Raw genomic sequence first — 20,652 nt, 5'->3', positions numbered from 1 at the left:
TTTCTAGATGGCTCTTGAGGCTAATATGGGCCATAAAACATGACTTAGATATCAAGCTGTAACTTAAGTCTTAAGTAGTTTGTAGTGTTGACAACATTGTCTTGTTTCTTGTGTTCACCTTGGTAGACAGCAGGCGTGTCAGGTAGATTTCGGGCAGGACCTTCTTGCGGTGGCTCTGCCTGTGTGACCTCTTGGTTTCTGTTAGGTCATCATGAGGTAGGACCTGAAAAATCAGAGGCCAAAGGTCAACATACTGCGCACAGGTTAAAGTAATAAACCCCATCATAAGAAGCTCAATGAATGCTCTACTGTCTTAGCTGTCAGAGGGGAATTTTCTGTTTCTTGCATTAGACACATGATCCAGAAATCACATCAGGGTATTTTGAAGCCCTAGATAAAATACAGAATTGGGGAAGTGATGGGAGTTGGGGAATTCTCATGGTTTTCTCTGGTTACTGTGTACAGGATCATGTCTCTGACTTGCCCATACAGGTTTTAAAATGAATAGGGGAAAAGAAAGAAGCAGTCAAAATCCACCTACTTGGGTCAAAAAAAGATCACAGAACTGTCGTGTAAAACTAACTATTCACCCGGCAAATTATGTTTCAAGGAACTCATTATTCTAAAGTCAAAGGGCCCATATCTTGGCTGACGTTTATAAAAGAGCTTAAGCGGCATTAGTGCTGTCATGTCCTTTCAGCAGCTTTCCTTTTCACCTCCATTCACCCCCCCCATTCTCTCTGTCATCATGCCTGCTCCGGGCTGACTAACAGTGGCACACACAGGAAAAGCTCTGGTAATAAACTCAGAGCGCACTTACAGCATAACATTTTGATTACCTATGAGGAGGTACTCACCAAGTGTACATACTTCTCCGTATCCAGATCTTTAACTAAGGAGAAAGAAAAAAAGAAACATACAGCTTTAAACAATGTGCAATCAGCAAGGTGGAGACCTGAGTGAATGAGAGGAGACAGGAGGAGGGAGCACATAGGAGTATGACAGATAGGAGGGGGAAAAAAACACAGGAGGAAGATTGACAGGAGAGAAAGGGAGATAGAGTACATGTGAGAGCAGAAAGTGATTAAGGTGGACTGTGGGTTGGTAGAGGAGGGGAGCTGTCTGAGAGAATGAAAGAAAAAGATTACGAGTGAAAGGAGAGAGAAAAGACAGAGATTATGGGAGACACACAGAGTCTGTGATTGGTTCTGGAGCCGGTGTAATGAGATGTTAATGCTTGGCCAGCGCTGTGAAAGAGCATTAAACCTTGCTGGTTTATATATAGATCTAAACAATAACACACACGTGTGCATGTATGAAAACATATAAATACCCAAATACATAGACGCATGTCCAAACACAAGCTCACAGCAGACAAACATACAGTAAATTATTGCACACATACACCAGCAAAAACAAAGACAGGCATACACGCAAACACAACAGCATTGTGAGTGTGTTCTCATTATAGCTGGCTCTGCCAGAGATGCTCCTGCCCAGCGGGCCTCAGTCCAGACCCTCAACACTGATCACAGGCAGGCAGGACAGTGTTTTATATTAGCCAGGGAGCACTACAAGCTCATAACACCCCCTTGACGCTTTGAAGCTGGAGCCAGGTTTGGTTCACATAAGCCTATTTTTGGCCCACTATGAATGAGAGGAGAGACTTTGATGGACAGAGCCTGAGTAGAATTGAGCTCTGGTCTGGTACTGATTATGTAAGGTAGACCCTAGACGAACAAACGGACAAGCCCATCAAAAGCTGCATGTAAACTCATCTGTCAACAGGCAGAGAAGTCATCATGTTCCGAGTTGAGGCTAGACAATGGGCCCATTTGTGTCGCATTTTTTCCACAAGCTGACATCTGCTAATGAAATACATATATAACTCAGAAATAGAGCTCTGAATGAAGAGGTAGCATAATTACTGCGCAAAGCAGGAGTGTTGTGATTTATTAGGTGCGGGTGTGTTTAGATGTCCGCTCTGTCTTTTTGGGGACGGTAGGGTGTGTGGTTTCATGCATGTTTACATTAATGTATCGTGTTTTCGTAAGCAGGTAAGCATGTGCTCCTGTGATCAAGTGAGTGTGTGTATTTATCCAAGTGTGTGTGACAGTGTCACAGAGTGGGTGTGTTTGAAGGTGACGTACCTCTCCCCAGGGTGTTGTCTCTCTTGTCTTTCATGCTCATGGCCAGCGATGCCCCCTCTGGGATCTGTGAAGGGAGAGAAAAAGGAGGAAGGGAGGGATGCAGGGAAGAAAGACGAGAAAGGGCAGAGGGCACAGGGTCAGGGGTGAGCTGGGGTGCACCAGAACAGCATCATTAAGCATGCCCTCGAGGGGAATGCGGTGTTGAGAGGTGTGTATGTTTGTGTGTGTGCTTGTGTGTCAGTCTTGCGTGCATCTAGAGTGGTGGCAAGTCTGCAGGAGCCTGGCTGGGCTCATTAAAGTCAACCTGCGGTGAAATGGATTGAACAGCCTCGCCAGTGAACCCAGACTGTTAGTACATGCTGCAGCTCAATGCTTTCACAGCTCTGTCCCCATGGCTCAGCAAAAACTAAACAGAGCACTTAACAAATACAGGTAAAGGGTCAAAGGTCGAGGGTCACCCAACGACTGTTTACTCATTCACAAATGAACGCAGACATAAGCAAACACACATTAAAACATTCTTAATGGGATACCATTAAGAACTGCTTTAATTACTTGTTGCTAGGTTATTTTTAATGAAAAAATATTGAAGTGAGTGTAAAAAAAATATATATAGATATATGAAGATAATTATTTATATATATATACATTTAATTATCTATTATATTATACATTCTTATTATTTTTATGATGTATTTTAATGAATGTATATGTATGCATATTATTATTATTATGAGTAGTAGTAGTAGTAGTAGTAGTAGTAGTACTAGATTAGTAAACTAGTAACCTATATTGAATTTGTAAGTGATGATTGGTTAATTTCCTGCATTGTAGTGTGCAGCATGTAGTAATTATTACAGTACATTTTAATTCATGATTAAGTATCTTAAATATCATCTTAAGGGCTCATATAAAATCAGCGGTTATTATTTAAAATCTCCACCAAAAATGTTTAAAGACATACAAAAATACGCTGCTTTAAATAAACAGACAAATAATTTGTCTGATCCCCCCCCCCTCACAATAGAAGATTATAAACTATTTACACATTTTTACAATGACGTCCATCTCCTTCAATTAAAAAATCCAGCATCTATGAATATGGAAATATTGTTTATTTTGAAAGTGTAACTGCTGGACGCAAGATGTCTCCTTGAATGTCAAGTCCCTCCTAAGTGTGTGTGCAGTGGAGGTTTCAAGTTTCCACATCTCACTTGTGTACCCCCCTTCAACAGATGAATGTGAAAACACTCTGCACAGTGAGGGTCAAACATCAAAGTGAAGAAACAATAAGTAAAACACATTTTTGAGCAGAGGGGGGAATTTAGTAACTACTGAAAAAGAATTTGCAATTCAAACACTGGCAGACTCTTTTCTTTTTTTAAATAACTTACAAGTCACTAGTTTATCATTTACAAGTACTCCGCTTAGTATTTAGGTGTCAAAACAGACTGTATAAAAACCTGGCTAATGAATTTGAACAACCATTATTAATGACTCAGACTTTAACAGTTAATAAAACATATACAACAAATCATTATAGCCCCTCTCCCTTAGGAATGTGATTCATTTCACCTGAATATTTGACCTCCACTGTGCAGAGTTTGTTATTACATTGATCTTCTGAAGGAGGAAAGTTTCTCTTGTCTCACCTTTAAATCTGAGTTTATAATTTGGACATACAAGCAGGATCCAATAACTTACACTGAGAATGGACCTTTCTGTAAAGTAGGAGACTTTTTGGCCATTTTTGCCTTTATTAGATAGGAAAGCTGAGATATAAAAGGGGAGAGAGAGGGGGGAAGACATGCAGGAAAACCGTCACAGGTCGGACTCTAACCCTGGATCTTCTGCGTCGAGGAATAAACCTCTGCACATGCGCGCCCGCTTCACCAACCGAGCTAACTGGCCACAGGCAAAAACAATTTAAAGAGTTTTTTAAATAGATCTTCCTAAAAAGAAGATTTATTAAGTACAATTATGACGTAATTGTCATTTTGATATTACCTGATGAAGACTAGTAATTATATTTAATAAATAATCTTTTTGGGAGCATCTATTTAGTGTTTTGGCGCCCTTTTCACTTACACAACAATATTTGCATATTCATAGGTTCTATTAATGAGGTAAAATAGGTAGATTTTAAGAAGGTAGGTAATCTTTTTTGTGTAAAAAAAACATATCAGACCCAATTATTAGTCTGTTTGTTAAACCATGTCTGGAGGGGATCTTTAAGTTAGGTGTAAAAAGCTACGTAAATCATGCATGTTATCATAGTTAATGTTAATTAACAGTATTCAAGAACTGATGTTAAACATTACAAATATCAACTGTTTTTTTGTAAAATGTTAGCTAATTACTGTATTAATTACACTGTATAATGTATGCCTAAATGCAATCTGCAGAAGCACCTACAACTAACTGACAGCCACTTAAAAACAAAAAGCATCCTCCCACCCATGGACAGCCAGTGACACCATTTACAAGATGTTCTCACCTTTAGCACCCCCATTGTAGTCATTACAATATATACAGGTACGCAATGACAACACCTTTCATAGGATTCTCACACAAAACACACACACACACACACACACACACACACACACACACACACACACACACACACACACACACACACACACACACACACACACACACACACACACCTGGTAATGGAAGACAGTGTTGAGTTTCTTTCTGCCATCTTCCATCAATGAGGAGTTATCCAGATCCTGCAGGACCTTACTGTTGCTGCCAGAGTCAAACCACTCTGGAGAGAAAAGAGACAGGAGAAGGGACGAGAATGATATTAGACAATTTCATCCTAAATTTGGAAAAGAATATGCGAGACAGAGGGCAGCCGTGCGCTTACTCTCTGTGTCACAACCTGTGGAAATATTCTTACGCCATTAATCAAATCAACTCTGCAGGCTCCACAGCTTTTGAAAGCAATAACTCTTTGTGATTATGACTGTACACTCTCCTCCATGCATTCTGTCATTTATTATATTGCAGCCTCAGGTTAGTTGAGCTTCATGAGAGGAATTGACCTTTTGCAAAGGAGATTACTATATCTTAGAAGGTAGAGGAGGGGAGAGGATGAAAATAATCAGAGAAAATGTGCTCTTACCCAGGTCTACATCCTCTGCTCTGGGCCACTGGGAGAATGGCAGGTTTTTATAAAAGGCTTCTAGGATTTTTTCCTTAACCTGGCAGATTGTGTCTGTATTCATGACCCTGACAGACAGAGAGTCCATGCCACAGCCCTGGAAGGACACATTGATGTTCTGCAAAAATAAAGAAGAGAGCAATACATTTCAAACTTTGCTGTTTGGAATTTCAGCATGACTGAAACTTTCTGGCAGTCAACTTAATTGAATGTGTAAGTTTGACATTGACCTCTCTGAGCTCTAAAAAACAAAACCGTGGGTGTGAAAGATGAACTGAGAGTGTGCAAGGTATCAGACCTGTGGCTTGGCCTCAATGTTTTCGCGGAGCAGCCACTCCTCATTGAGGGTGTAGCGGGCCTTCCCTGTGATGGCATCTATGGAGCCCTTGTTGATCTGCTGCTTGATTGCGCACAGCAGCAGGAAGAAAGGCTCACCCACTGTTTCCTGAAGATTGTTGCAGAGAGGTGAAGTCAAAAATCAGATATGTGGTAATTCTTTTTAATCAAGCCTCCCTCATAACTTTGCTGGGACTCCTTCTTTTCCATCCCCACCTTAAGGTAGCTGTACATGCAGATGGACATCCAGTTGGTCAGCATTTTCTCCACAACAGACTCGGTGCGGCGCAGCATCAGTTTGGGGTTCTTGGAAGCCGAAGCATCAATCAGGTCCACCAGCAGATCTTTCATGATACTTGTGTAGTACTCGAGCTTACCATGAAGGGCAATGGTGAGCAGAGACGCCAGGCTGCATCTGGAAGGTGAGAAAACAGATTAGCAGAGGAGACAGAGGAGCAAAAACATGCTCTTGCAAACATGACCTGTCAGTGCGTGTGTGGTCAATAGAGATTTCAAAATAACTACATTACAGAAACAGCAATGAGGTTTCGTCCTCCCCACAGCACCTGTGACTGGAGAGCCAAATAAAGGACTGATCTAATGCAGGGAGTGTCTGGGTGAGTAAGTCCAGAGGTGCAGGGGATTTCCCTAACAAAGCCCCTTTAATCCAGAAGAAGGGCCACATCAGTCAGTAAGTGCTGACACTGAGCTGGGAAAGGGATGTGGTCTTGCCTCTGGAATCTTTCCCTGAATGTCCACAATGACTGGCTAGTTTTAGGACATCAGGACCAAAACAGCTACACTGATAAACAACGACCAAGTGTTTACAAAGCTGGAGCAACCACTTTTCTGAACAGTAAACATATTTTCCTGTGGTACACACTGGAAAAATAGAGACACCTTCTGTATACAATCTAATGCAATTCAACAGCCATACAATAAATACTACGGTGCTATAAAAAAAAGTTCACTTTACTTTTTTTTAAGACTACTACTTTGGTTGTTTAAGTGATGAGTTAAAATATTAAATCAGCATTAAAATATTTTGTGGCCACTGCTCTGTTTTGGTCTCCACCAGCTTCTGAGAAATATATCTGGGTTTTTAGAAAGTATTTGTTCCACTATGATCACACACCAGCTAGTTGCTAACTTTGTCTGTCTGCCGTTTGGTCGTGGGCAGGTAGTGTACAATGGGTTTTCAGAGGCGTTTCAGTGAAAACAGTTGCCAGTTGGGGCTTCAAACAAGGTTGATGAGAGCGAACCAAAACAGTAAAGATGTGGGCCATAAAACAAAAACAATGAGCTGAAAGATGGTAAAAAGCTCTGTAGAGGTGATGGTGATATTTTTCTGTGGGTTTGTTACTAAGCGACACCTTATATGTCATCATTTCATCCCATGTTAATAAAAAAATATTGATTATGGAAGCTTTAAAAACACCTCACAATATGATGAAATCTGTAAGTTCTACTGATTTAAAGTTAATCTGGATGGATAAACTGTCAAACACATATCAGTTGATGCATTTACCTGTCTCGTACAGCGAAGTCCTTCTGCTGCTCCAAGGCGTGTACAAACGTGACCAGGAAGTGCTTGTTGTTAAGAAGAGTGGAGAACAGAGTGATGCCCTCCTCTACATTAGGCTTTGTTGTGTTGGTAGCCTGAGGACAGAAGGTGGATGAAACTGTTATTTCTCTGCGTGATTTCACCTAAACTGCATTACACACCTGCTGCGCCCTCCCTAATCTATCTCACCACTTCTTGTCTCGAGTGACCCATCTAGTGAGCACTTCATATTTCTATCACACCTCCTCCTCCTGCTTCTTCAGGTAGCTCCGTCTCTGGTAGGTGTATCTCCCGCTCTGGTCTCAGACTGTGTGTGATTGTCTCTAAATGTGCGGAGTTGACTTAATGAGTATGGCCTATCTTTGGGTGCGAGTCCAACTAAGCAGCAGTGTGATGAAGTCTTCCCTCTGGACTGCAGCCATATGGTGTGGTTTGCAGCCTGACAGAAGGAGAACAGGGGTGTCCATTAAGATAAATGCCCGCCTGTGAGATTTATTTGCTGTGACCTGGAAAACACTTCCTGGGAAGACGATGTGGATCCAAGGCACTTCATCACCGCTAGACAGCCTCCCCCGGCTGCCGACCCAAAACTAGCGCTGCAATCGCTACTTTCTCTCTTCCTAACATGCACAGACACACATGCACGTGCAGCTCCCGTTCGCACAGAGTTTTGTGGAAATTAACTAGAGATGGATCTTGATGTGAAAGCATACTATTCGGTTGTCCAAGAGCCAGTGGGAAGTGTGTCAACAACCTGCCAACAACTTGGTGGGCAGCGGGTTTTTTGACAATCTGAATTTTTACTCACTAGCAACCACTGTATGACATGCATTAGTATTCATATGTGCACACACAAGAGCATGTGAGTTCACACAAACACACAGTACGCTGATATACCCCTCAGACATTATAACAAGCACCCAAAGGCAAAAATGCACAATATGCTTTTCTTCACTCCTCATCAACAAGTGTGACCCAGTTGAGGAGTAAGAGAGTGAAAAAGGAGCCAAATCAAGGCAGTCTGGCAGAAGAAAGCCTAACCTAACATCTTAATGGCTTAACCCTTTACCTGCCAGTCCTGCAGCAGCGGGTGGGTCTCTGGCAGCACACGTGGGCCCAGGCCATCATTCTCATAGGCGGGCTGGACCAGACTCTTCTCGTAATCGGAACACATCTGAAACACACATAAACACACACACACACACACACACACACACACACACACACACACACACACACACACACACACACACACACACACACACACAGAAAACTGTAATACAAAGTCAGCTCTAGTCATAAACACAGGAAGATGGATAGACAGGAAAAACAAAAAAAGCTGGCCTTGAGACTTTGGTGGTAAATTTGCAGTCTGGACCCAAAGGGCAGAATTTCATGAAGAGGCCCTGAATAGGTCCCTTACTGACCATGAAAAGGAAACATAACACCGTGACACGAAACGTCATGAGCCTTAATGGCTTCAGAGACAAACTGACCCAGAGCCAAGAGGCAGCCTTTTCAACTCTGTCTGCCTTTTCAGGATAGCTACATTTGGCTTGTATTCTAACTTTGTCTAAGTCTGTGTCAAACACTGTGTTGTGTGTGTGTAATCTAAGAGAACCAGAAGCTCTGGTGGGAAAAAAAAGAGCACAAAGAGTCGTGCGTGAGTAGAGTGTTTGCTGTTTTAGTGGCAAACTATGGAGAGATGATACTGAAGCAGAAACACTTGAATTTATGTTTCCCTCTATGCAGCTTTTCAACACTCTCCCAGCTCACTTCCTTCACAACAGAAAACAGTGTCCCATCTCTACTGCAACAGACAAGCGTGGCTGCAGTTGTGCAATAGCTTGTATACTTGCAAAACAGTGTGGGTGTATGAGCAGAGTGAGGAGTGTGTTTTGAGAAATCAGGGGGAAATTTTCCATGTTTTGGTGCCCAACATTGTTCTGTCTGAAAGTCCATGCCTGTGGTTGGCCGACAAAGCCCGCTGAGATGTGTCTGTCTGTATCAGTGGGAAGATAGCCCCACAGTCTACCTTCAGGGTGGATCACACATCAGAAAAATGCTTACCTATAGAGACCACATTAACTCTCCTGCAGGGTGCCAAAACTGAGCTCCACTTCACTAAATATCTACTGTATGTTTAAAAGTTTCAAGGTGAATTTTCATCCTGCATATTACAAGCGGTGAGAAAAATGGGACATGTAGGGGGAAAGAGAATATTAAAACCCCATTGAGAAAAATGGTATTGTCAGTCTGCCAGTCGAAATCAGATAGTGGGGAAAAATAGGCTTCCTCACCTTGGGGAAGAACGTGCGTGTGACAAACTGTTTGTACTCCAAAAAGGGGATGCCCTGGCTGCGATTCAGCTCCTTGGTCAGGTCTGTCATGTCCGTCTGCAGCTCTGCAAAGCCTGAAATGGCAAAAAAAAACAACGGAAAGACCCAAAAGGGTTTGAATCCTGGAACTGTTCATCACAGTCCTGTTTCTGGCTCCATAAGCTTCATTTGTTGCTAAGAAAAATGAGCCAGAAATCTGTTCACAGGCTAATACAATAACCATCAAATTCTCCCAGGGTGTGGGATCTGTAAGAATCTGGCTGATTTTAGTGGAAGACATTTTAGATGAGACACAGAAATGGACTGTATCATTTAGTTGCCTAAATCTAGTGTCATGATCTAGTTAAAAACTAAATGTACCAAAAACTGACCCTGTGATCTTTCTGTCCCTCTCTCTTTGCCAATCCACCACGGCATGCAGGCAAATATTTACCAAACGACAATCAGAACAGCCAAATCCAGTCCCTCATCCAAAACATGTGTGCAGGCTGTGGTTTACATGCTGTAGAAACAGTATCAACATTTCCAGACACTGACTTGAATCTGCATGCTAACACTGTAGCCCCTTTATTGGATAGCATGTACTAGGAGATAATGTTGTCCTCTAATGAGACGCTGGAGATCCCTTTATTGAAAAGCTCTTCCTGACACAGGATGACGTATTTGGGTTACAATGCCAGTTTCTTAAGGCTGTGTTTGTGTAGAAAGAAGGGGATACTAGACCTGAGGGATTTGAAACATATTTAATTTACTCCACCAGGTTATTTATCCTCCATCTCACTAAAGCGTTCGCTAAACCACCAGTCAGGTCAGTTCACACAATCAGCTGCCAATTGGACGCAGCAAGCCTGAATACCAAACCTCCCCTCTGCCTCACATTTTAGACAAATACCAAAACGCTCCCATTCCTGTAACGTGGAATATGTTCCCATCTTCCCTCACTCCCTCTTCTCCTGCTTTTATTACATCTTTTGTCTCAGCAGAACTATCTCTCACTTTGTGCACATTCACCCTGAACACAGCCACAAATCTATCTGTGTCCTCTGACTAAATAACCTCTCCTCCTCTTCTCTACTCCACTCCCTCCCACGCTTCTGCTTCTCCTCGGACTCATGGCCCTGACTCCCGCTCCTATCGCTTCCTCCCTCCATTTCTCTTTCTCTATCCGTACCCCTCATCTCTACGCAATAAATCTGGTTGCTCAGACGTGGAGTGGCCTTCACACGGCTTTACTCTAATGCCCTGGAAACACAGACACACACACACACACACACACACACACACACACACACACACACACACACACACACACACACACACACACGCACAGACAGACACAGAGCACTAAACACATACACACACAGGCCTTGGTCCTACAGGGTATAGACACAGCAAAAGCGATGTGGCCAATCAGTGTGCCTGCGTGTGACTGATCATTTGTCAGACACTGAGTCACGCTTACTCGGCACAAATCTGTCAACTGCTGTATATCCCTCCTACTTCAGCCTGGAAACAATCTTAAACAAACACACATTTTGCGCGCGCGGACACACACACACACACACACACACACACACTCACACAAATATGTGGTCAATATTTCTGTCTTCTCACAAGGTCTTTTTTCATGTCAAGCGACACAAAACATTTGAAATCTAAACAACTACACAAAGCAGAGCTTGTACAATAGTGTAGGATGTATGCGTGCCTGTGCATGTGTGAGTTTTTGTGTAAACACACCTTTACGGATCTCATCTCTGATCTGGGACTCCATCTCCTCCATTTGGAGTAAAGTTTTCTGCCAGTAGCGTTCCGCCCTCCGGCTCTTTGTGCAGTACACTACAAGAGCTGAGAAAGACAAAATGCAGTGTGTTTCAACTCAAAGACATTAATCACACACTGACAACTTCCAGTAAACCAGAGAATAATCTAAAGGATCAAAAATGTGTCTGAAAGCTTTTGAGTTTATGAAATGACGTTCAGAAATGGGTTTATACCACCTTTTGTGAGCCTGTGAAAAATATGTGCATGAATGTATCTGACTGTGAGAACATGTAAATGAAAATGTTCTTATTTGTGAATGTGTAAATAGAATTTCTGCACATATTATTTCAACGGTTATGTCACGCCTAAAGTCTGACAAGAAATAAGGGTTTTCTGAACATATGAGAACAAACTCAAAGCAGGAAACTGAAAAATTCACCATAGCACCAATTTTCACCCATACATCTGCCCTGCACACACACTCACAAAGAATACAGAAGTACAGTACGCACACACATACACACGTAAGCACACAGACAGTGAGGGGAACAGTGGGGTCTTTGTACTTCGGGTACTGAGGAGGGATGAAGCGAGAGTGCGGGAAACTATGACCCAAGAATTCCTTTTATCTGTTCAACATCTGGAGCATCCATCGCTACAGCAGGCATACATCTATCATCTGCTGGTGAGCATGTGTACACAACCTACCCACAGTGCACAGCAGCAGCAGCACGCAGCACACCACAATGGATACCACGATGGCCAGCTCACTGCCGCCGAGCTGCACTTTGGCGATGGTGTGACGAAAGTTCCCCACTTGCACCTAAGAGGGAACAACACATTTTCTTTTATTAGTTTTCTTCTATAGCTCTCACCATTATATTGTCATACAAAAGCATATCTCATCATGTCATATATATTCTTTAATTTTATTTTTTATAAATCATTTGTTTTTCTGTTATTGTAGTAGTTGTTTATTTGTTGCACCATTGCAGTGGTGAAATTTGTCAGAAGAATAGCACAACTTCTTACATTAAATCTTATGTTGCTAACAAAAAACTCTTCTCCAAAGCATTATAAATACAATCTGCCACAAAAGCTTCCTTCCATATACACAATGCAAGTCTTTTATATTCATTCAACTAGAAAAAGTCATAAGAGATGAAGGGCATTTTAACATAGCCGTTAAATAAAAACAAAAAAAAACAATGCAACTGATCTCAGCTGGTATTCTGTCTATAATGGAGTAGAATGGACATTTCTAAATGACCCCAAACTTTTGACCGGTATATAAAGAGCAATAAAACTCACTTTGATCAGATAAAAAACAAAGCCTATCTTTTTCAGATTGACCATCAATCCTACCCTAACAGCTAATAGTAGTGAATCAAACATACTGTAACTGTGTAAAGATATTTGACGTTTGGTTAGACTATGCTTCATGCTCAAGTTAGACTATGCTTCATGCTCAAGTTGTTTTTTTTAAGAAACAATAATTTTAAATTGGTCCATACAATAACAGACCATCATTCCAACTCATAAGGAAACATTTGCATTTCATGAACATTACTGTACACTATGACCTGTCTTGAAAAGCCACTGTTTCAATTTTGTCACAAGTCTACTTCAAAGCTGTGTAAGGAAATAAAGGAAAGATGAAATAAAGGCCTGGGCTTATTTCTCAAGATCTGAAACTATTAAATACCTCCCTGAAAACTAGGTTGTCAAATGATAAGTTTGAGTCATTACAATTCTTTACTGTCTAAAATCTGTATTATACTAATGTAAATCTTGTACATATGTTATGGCAATACTGTGCTTAATTATTATCAGCTAAAAAAGCTAATTTGATTTTGAGAAAGAGAAACAAAGACAGAGGCAGAGACAGACGGAGCATGAATGAGCAGACAATGCATAGTAGTTGCATTAAGTATTTTCTTTGTAATACAGTATAATAGTGCATGCAGTATAACATGGGCATTTTTTTTAATGGGACCACAAGTGCCTGCACACATCCACATATGCGCAGACACATCGTTTTTTTTCATGGACACAGGTGCAGACACAAAAATAAATTACACTGTAGATTTTGAAAAATGGCCTCTCGCTGCAACGAGCTGTAAGAGTCACCCAGTTCAGAGCAACCCAGATGTGACAAGAAAAGGACTTTCACTTCTGCCTTCTGATTAGTCAGCAGAGTCTCTGTGGTCCCTCCTCACATCCTTCCCTCTCCTTCCCCAATCCGAACATACTTCATAAAAAGAGCCTCAGATAAAAAGCCTCCAATCCTCAGACCAAATCCCCCTTACGTTGGTTTTACTCTGAGGGGGGAAACTGGCTCACTGGGCTCCCTCCTTCTTTTCTCATTCCATCTTTCTCTTTCTGGTCCAGGCATTAATTTACCCAGACCAGCAAGAGAAGGCCATCTTCCAGAGACTGCATCAACTAGGCCTGGTGTAATGGAGGGGAAAATGCCATTGTTCCATGTTCCTATTTCGCTCGGGGTATAAACTTCCCCAGATCCACTTCTGGAGCTCAGCTCCACTTCAGAGCCAAGCAAAACATGGGCATGTAAAAATAGATATGCCACCGAAAGTAAGTGAAGAAACATAAATGGCCATAAGCTATGCAACGGCCCAACATGTATACATTTATTCAAATGTGCCGACACAAAGGAACATGTCTCGTGTTTATTCCCCTGTCGAATGAGCATACTAATCATCCTCTCCCACCCATTTGTGTTATGACATCTCATTTGACCCTTGCCCTTCCTTTATGTCGTTGCTAATTGCCTGTGTTTATTCTCAGTCATCCTGAGAGGCAGACAGGGTTGGGTGGGGACGAGAGCGAGCCACAGGTACACAAGGTGGGAGAGAGAGAGAAGGAGGGAAAATGCGAAATAAAAGAGCTTTCCTTTTATTTCTGTGTTAAAGTAAAGAAGCATTACAACTAAACTGACAGATAGAGACGGAGTAACATGTGTTTCTGAGCTATTTCAGCAAACCACTCACAGTCTAGCTTGTATTTAAATATAGATGAATGCTTTCCCCCCTCAATAAAGCCCTATCAGAATGGCCAACAACAGATGGGAAACGTGGGTAGAGGAAAGAGAGTGTCTGGTTTTATCAGGAATGTGCAGTGCTCGACCACGTCTTGATTAAAGATGCTCTAAATGATGTCACACGTTTTTTAGGCTACAACATTTGTTGTCACATACAGCAAACATCTGGATGGTAAACATTTCACTGTTGTTCTGTGGCATTGTGGAGCAGAGTGACGGCTCACCGCCCCCTAACTGCTAATTCATGGTGGCATGCTCAGAGACTACAAACCATTCAGAATGCTTGGAGATAGACACATACATATCACTGACAGTGCATGGACTTGTGCAAATCAAATCTGTTTCAATAAACATCCCAGATGGTCTGGATTCTGACTAAATGTTTGGCTTACGATTACTGTGTGACAGATGGGTGATATCCTTAAATTATCAGGGTCTATCCAGCAATATTTTCATGTGTATTTGTATTTTATTGTGGTGTTTGCATACTTACAGTGACAGGCAGCTCTCTCTCGCTGGAGCTCAGCAGTCCATTGATGGTGCAGTGGAACAGCTGGTCGTTGTGGAAGCTGATGTTACAGGGATAGGAGCCAATCATCACCGAGTATTCCTCCGGCACCAGGTCCAGATCGCTTGGCCCTTTCTGTGCCAGAAATGAATCAAAAACAGCCGTCAGTCCGTTGGTTGTAAGACCAGAGGGCCCTGGTTTGAACAGGCACAAATAACATTTATGAAGGCCACAGCAGATACAGATACGTGCACACACATGCATTCTCCTATGCGCACACACACACACACACACACACACACACACACACACACACACACACACACACACACACACACACAGAAACCGAGCTGCGGCAGGCCTGTCATGCAGCGGTCACACAGAAGAAGCCAGCAAAAAAGTCATCCAGTTTGGGCTCAGGCTCAATTTAAAGCAGCAAACATTCCCGCTGCCTCTCTCACATGACCAGGGAAGTTTCTACAAACAAACCCGCTGATAGTCATCCCTGCCTCTGCCTAAAATAACATTCTCAGGACCTTTACAGGAGCCTGTTGGACTAAGCTGCACAGCTATTTTTTTATCAATCCAACTCTCTTCCCGTGTCAATCCAAGCCCTACCCCTCACTGCTAATTTCTGGTTTAATTAAAGGGGCACTCCACCGATTTTACACTTGAAGTACAGTTTGCTAGTTGTGACTAGTAATCTCAACTTGGGTTTGGAGACTACTGATTTATAAAAGAAAGCCTGTGGGGCACGGAGTTTAAAAGATGTTTACCAAGCAAGGAGGGTTTAATGAAAGATGCTATTAGGTTGCATTATGAGAATGTAGGATCCAGTCTTTTTGGAACTTGTCTCTCTATGTCCCAACAACAATGCAATACTAAATCACTGAAATAGCCCTTAAAGGTCCAATATGTAATACTGACAGCTAGCATTTAAAATAGTTACTGCAGTCCAAATTCAAAATACTGGAGAGAGTCATCTCCCCCGGCCCCTCCTCCTCAGACTCGAAGTTCACGGAGGTTGCCAGGTTGAGAGCACTTCCAACAGTGTTGCTAGACACTAGTCACATAGCGAGACATTACCCCACAGCACAGCAGAGTAGCTAACGTTAGATGCTGGCTATATTGACAGTCATAAAAGCCCGTGCTCACGCAGAGCTCTGTAGACTGACAACCACCCTATCTCGGCTTAAAATTACGGCATCAACCGCTAAAAACACCACTATCTCGTTCTCCTCTCTACACGACTGAGACACACTTTTGTGTCTTAAAATTATGGCAACAGCCGCTAAAAACGCCACTACCTCGCCTTCCATTCTACCCGACTGCCAGACACACTTTCTCGGCTTAAAATTATGGCAACAGACGCTAAAAATATTCTGACTGCTCGTGTTTCTTGCCCTGTCAGTGTTCTTTTTCGGGATGTTACAGCATTCCTAGAACTCTACAATTAAATTTGTATGTACCGTGTTATTACTAATATAGGAATGATACGAAAAACTACGAAAATAAGACCCAATTCGTATGAAACTGCAATTTCCCTTTGATATAAGAATGACGAGTAAGGAAGTATGTGTGTGTGTTTATCCCCAGTGTGCTTCCTTGCTTTGATTACACCCTTAGGACCCTGTCCTGTCCCTACTGCAGGATGCCACCCCCTGGGTCTCTGTCAACAAATGCTTCCTAACACAGACAAAACACGTACACACAAACACACACATGCATACACAGTCATTATACACATATAAACAAAAAGTTCATCAAACTATCATACAAAATATGTTTGAGCATATTGTAAAACATACTTTGTACAACATATATACAACATGTTCACACTTAAACTCATTGGACCAAAACAGGATGAAAGCAAACTAAATCCACCCACATTCCAGCTCAGGTCCTTAATATAGGATATGGCTGACTAACAAGCTCCCTATTAAACAACAACACTCTCTCCAGCCTCCTTCCCCCCTTCAGGTCCACCACAAGTGGAATCCACCTTCCTTAAGAAAACAGGAAACAACAGACGAGTTGCCCATGTAGACAGGCTGAGGCAGCAATTCCGCAGGGGCCTCATCCTGACACTCACAAACACATCAAGAGGAAGCTGCATCGTGTTCAAGCTTCCCTGTCTGTGCTGTTAGCATTTGAATGTCGTACGGTGTCACAGCCCGCAGCCCTTTCGGGTGATGAATCCATGTAGACAGGTGCTTAGCTCAGCCAGACCACAGGAACATGGGACCTCCCACTGAGCTGCCACTGCACCCTTTCCCCCCTTCAGACCCCCAACTGAAATCAACACGTCTCAGCGGGCCTTTGATGTACTTTATGTGCCTCTGGTTTATGTGAATATGAATAAAGGAACGCTCAGCCTTGTCTGCTGTTCACAGTGGGCACAGTCTGTTTACAGCAGCTGAGCTTTTGGAGCCAATAAACCTTTAGAGAATACCATCACTTGTTCTATGTAGAATTTAAATATGGGTTTTTGAAAGCCGAGATTGTCAATAGCCTATAATAGTGTTTTCTGCTGATAGTATCTTTTTTTTTGTTATTATTTTTTGGGGCTTTTTCCCTTTATTAGACAGTAACAGTAGATAGACAAGCAGCAAAGGGCCGCAGGTCGGACTCGAACCTGGGCCTCTACAAAGGACTCAGTCTACATGGGGCACACGCTCTTACTGGGTGAGCTAGAGGTCAAACCACTGATAGTATCTTTAGTATCTAGTATCTGCTAAAATGTAAGTTTAATTTTTTAAATATTATATATATATATATTTTTTTTTTTTTTATTCTGTTACTTAAAATTGTTCAACACTTTAAACTACATTTTTAAGTAATTCAAAAGGATTAAGATTCGACATGCAGATTAAATTCTTGTTTAATTTATGATACAACCCTAGTGCTATTGCAAACTATTGCTGCAGTAGTTATATTGAACCATTCAATATAAAGTGTATGTAATCAATAAAACAACATTCCATCCAACAAGAGGTGAACATTCGCTTGACTTGATCAGAAAACCAATGAAGCACTTATCTGAACTTCCTGTCTCAGCAGTGTCACTTACGTTGATGATGAGTGTCAGTGGCTCTCCTGGGTGGTGTTTTATCAGCTTCTCCTTGTTGGCAGTGAAAAACTGAGGGTCCTCCACATACTCCAACGGGAAGTGACCTTTCTGAGGTTCCTCCTCCTCTTCCTCGCTATCATAGGTGAAGGGGCTGTCACCAGTGTAGAGGATTCCGTTCAAGATAAACTGCGCTGAGGTCTGCAGGGACTGGCTGGACGCTGGGGATGGGCAGGTGATCGTGAAGGGGGAAACCACTGTGCAGCGCTGAAGTAGGACCAGAGAAGACAAGGTAGCTTAAAATGCATTCTTTTCCATTAACCTATCAGATGGTTAATTAATAAAACCTGAAACATAATTCACTATATGACTAAAATGACAAAACTGTCAATATTAATCTTTCTTAAAGGAATAGTTTGACATTTTTGGGAAACCTGCGCATTAGCTTTCCTTGCAGAGTTGGTTGAAAGGTGTATGTATGTCTGAGAGTAAAAGGAAACAATTCAGCTGATTACTCACTTTCTCTCCAATTTCCAGGACGTCCATGGTGGCACTTTGCACCAGATCAAAACCCTGGCCTGTCACTGTAATGGTCCTGCCACCACTGTGACACACACACACACACACACACACACACACACACACACACACACACACACAGAGTGAGAGATTCATGTCAAATTCATACTGGAATGCAAATACTTTTGGGACACTCACACTGTACCAAACAAAGAAACAGAGGACCAGATAATAATGCAACACAGTTCAAATGCAGTGCATAACTGCTGTCACACACATGCTGTGCTATTTACAACACAATAGGGAGAAACTGCCGCAAATCAGGATGACATTACAGTAATGACTTACTGCATGTCAGTGAATCTAGGAGACGAACCGCAGAGTCCTCCAGCTTGAGATGTTTAAGACATCTTGGTTTTACGTAATACTTCAGAAACAGTCTACCTACCTGAGGTAGCTCTTTTTGGGGTGGATGGAGCTGATGGTGGGGTTCTTCTCGTAAGTGTAGGCGGTGCTAAGCTCTGCACTTTGACAGGGACGGTTTTCAAACTCCACACACACTGACACTGAGTCAGTGTGTGCCTGTAAGGCTGGAGGCATGGTGCACTCAATGCTTTCATCTGTTTTCCTAAAAAAACATGAGGTGAATATTGTGACTGCACATCTTGTGATGTCTACAAGTGCTCAAACCCCAAATCTGTTTCCGCTTAGACTTAGACTGCTTATTGCAGTTTGGCATATTTTCATAAATATTAGGGCTGTCAATAGATTAAAAAATGTAATCTAATTAATTACATACTCTGTGATTAATTAATCACATACATAATTAACGGTGCCTGAACTGATACTTTTTAAGAAAGTAAAAAAAGAAAAGAAAAAAAAAGGGTACTAAACAACAGTTGGTGACATTAAAGAATGGCTTGTTTATTGCTAAAGCCATATGGTCAAAATGAAATGATTTAATAATAATGTATAACAATAACAATAACTAATTTCAGTAGTAAATTGCTGTTGAACCATCAGATGGGAAAGGGACATTTACAATAACTTCAAATGCACCATCAGGCTGTAGTTTACCAGTTTCATTGAACGCACCGTCTGTGTTGTTTCTCCGACGGCAGCTGCAGATTGTTACATACCAGTGTTGAATCCTCTACAGTAAAATAGTCAAACTTTACACCGTTTAGCGTTAGCTGTCAGCATTTTAACCGTGTTTAATCCAGCTACTAGCTAGCGGTAGGCTAACGTTAGCTGCTGTCGAGTATAGTGTTAACTAGCGTCATGTGCAGCGGTGTTTGTGTTTCAGAGCATCAGAGAGAAGTGCAGACATATCAGTGGCACCAGATTTCGGTAGCCAGGGTTGGCAGGAAGAAGATTTTTACAAGTAAATGTTCCAATTAATAATCCAGGCAGAACATTCTCGTCTCCCTCCTTCATTTTACAGTCCAATGGTGGCTAGAATGGCTCCGGGTCAAACGTCAATATGGAATGGATTAATCTGCGTTATTTTTTTTAACGCGTTAAGTTTTCTTTCGTTATTTTGACAGCCCTATTAAATATACATTATACTGTACATTACTATAGCTACAAGCAGAGCACCTGACTTTAAATAGGACACTTAAAGCAACACTATGTAACGTTTCCCACTTCGGTCCCCCTACAGGTTGGAAGCGGAATTGTCCATTACATTACATTGTCCAGTTCAAAATCTGGCGACCCGATCTGGCAAACTTGCACAATGTAATGGACAATTCCACTTCCAACCTGTAGGGGGACCGAAGCGGGAAAAGTTACATAGTGTTGCTTTACAGCTACAGTGCGTAGTTTCTGCCGGCCCCATGAGGAATTGTAAGTAATGACAACAAAACTGTCGGCGCGTCCAAATGACACAATGCTGTGTGTACTCACTCTGTAATGGTGCACTCTAGCGTGTTGTTGACCATGACTCTGACCTGAGACCCAATGTCCAGGTGCTCCCCTCTGATGATGACTATAGTTCCTCCAGCACGAGAGCCCTTTGTCGGCTCTATGGAGAGCAGCTTTGGGACCTGGATACAGACGAGAGAAATGACACATGACTGAACAACACAATATTTTTTTCACTAGACATCTGACAGCTTCTGTCACAGGAAAAGACAGATTTACTCAAACTGTGTTTTGTGTGCTGTGATG

At 42.0% G+C, this 20,652-nt stretch overlaps 1 protein-coding gene across 1 annotated transcript in view; it reads right to left on the bottom strand.

Moving 5' to 3' along the window:
* The window catches only part of plxnd1 (plexin D1), a 63,080-nt gene that overhangs the window by 5,341 nt on the left and 37,087 nt on the right, over nucleotides 1-20,652 (bottom strand). The window contains exons 15-31 of the mRNA XM_078255321.1: nucleotides 20,389-20,528; nucleotides 18,929-19,108; nucleotides 18,481-18,565; nucleotides 17,965-18,228; nucleotides 14,880-15,029; nucleotides 12,034-12,148; nucleotides 11,302-11,409; nucleotides 9,523-9,635; nucleotides 8,292-8,396; nucleotides 7,187-7,317; nucleotides 5,875-6,073; nucleotides 5,621-5,767; nucleotides 5,284-5,440; nucleotides 4,820-4,923; nucleotides 2,151-2,214; nucleotides 858-892; nucleotides 119-223 (exon numbers count right to left, since the gene is read on the bottom strand). Coding sequence (XP_078111447.1) covers nucleotides 119-223; nucleotides 858-892; nucleotides 2,151-2,214; nucleotides 4,820-4,923; nucleotides 5,284-5,440; nucleotides 5,621-5,767; nucleotides 5,875-6,073; nucleotides 7,187-7,317; nucleotides 8,292-8,396; nucleotides 9,523-9,635; nucleotides 11,302-11,409; nucleotides 12,034-12,148; nucleotides 14,880-15,029; nucleotides 17,965-18,228; nucleotides 18,481-18,565; nucleotides 18,929-19,108; nucleotides 20,389-20,528 — 2,202 coding nt within the window. The remainder of the gene's footprint in view (nucleotides 1-118; nucleotides 224-857; nucleotides 893-2,150; nucleotides 2,215-4,819; nucleotides 4,924-5,283; nucleotides 5,441-5,620; nucleotides 5,768-5,874; nucleotides 6,074-7,186; nucleotides 7,318-8,291; nucleotides 8,397-9,522; nucleotides 9,636-11,301; nucleotides 11,410-12,033; nucleotides 12,149-14,879; nucleotides 15,030-17,964; nucleotides 18,229-18,480; nucleotides 18,566-18,928; nucleotides 19,109-20,388; nucleotides 20,529-20,652) is intronic.

This window comes from Sander vitreus, chromosome 7 (assembly GCF_031162955.1).
Source record: "Sander vitreus isolate 19-12246 chromosome 7, sanVit1, whole genome shotgun sequence".
Lineage (NCBI taxonomy): Eukaryota > Metazoa > Chordata > Actinopteri > Perciformes > Percidae > Sander > Sander vitreus.
This window is presented reverse-complemented; position numbering and strand designations above follow the sequence as displayed.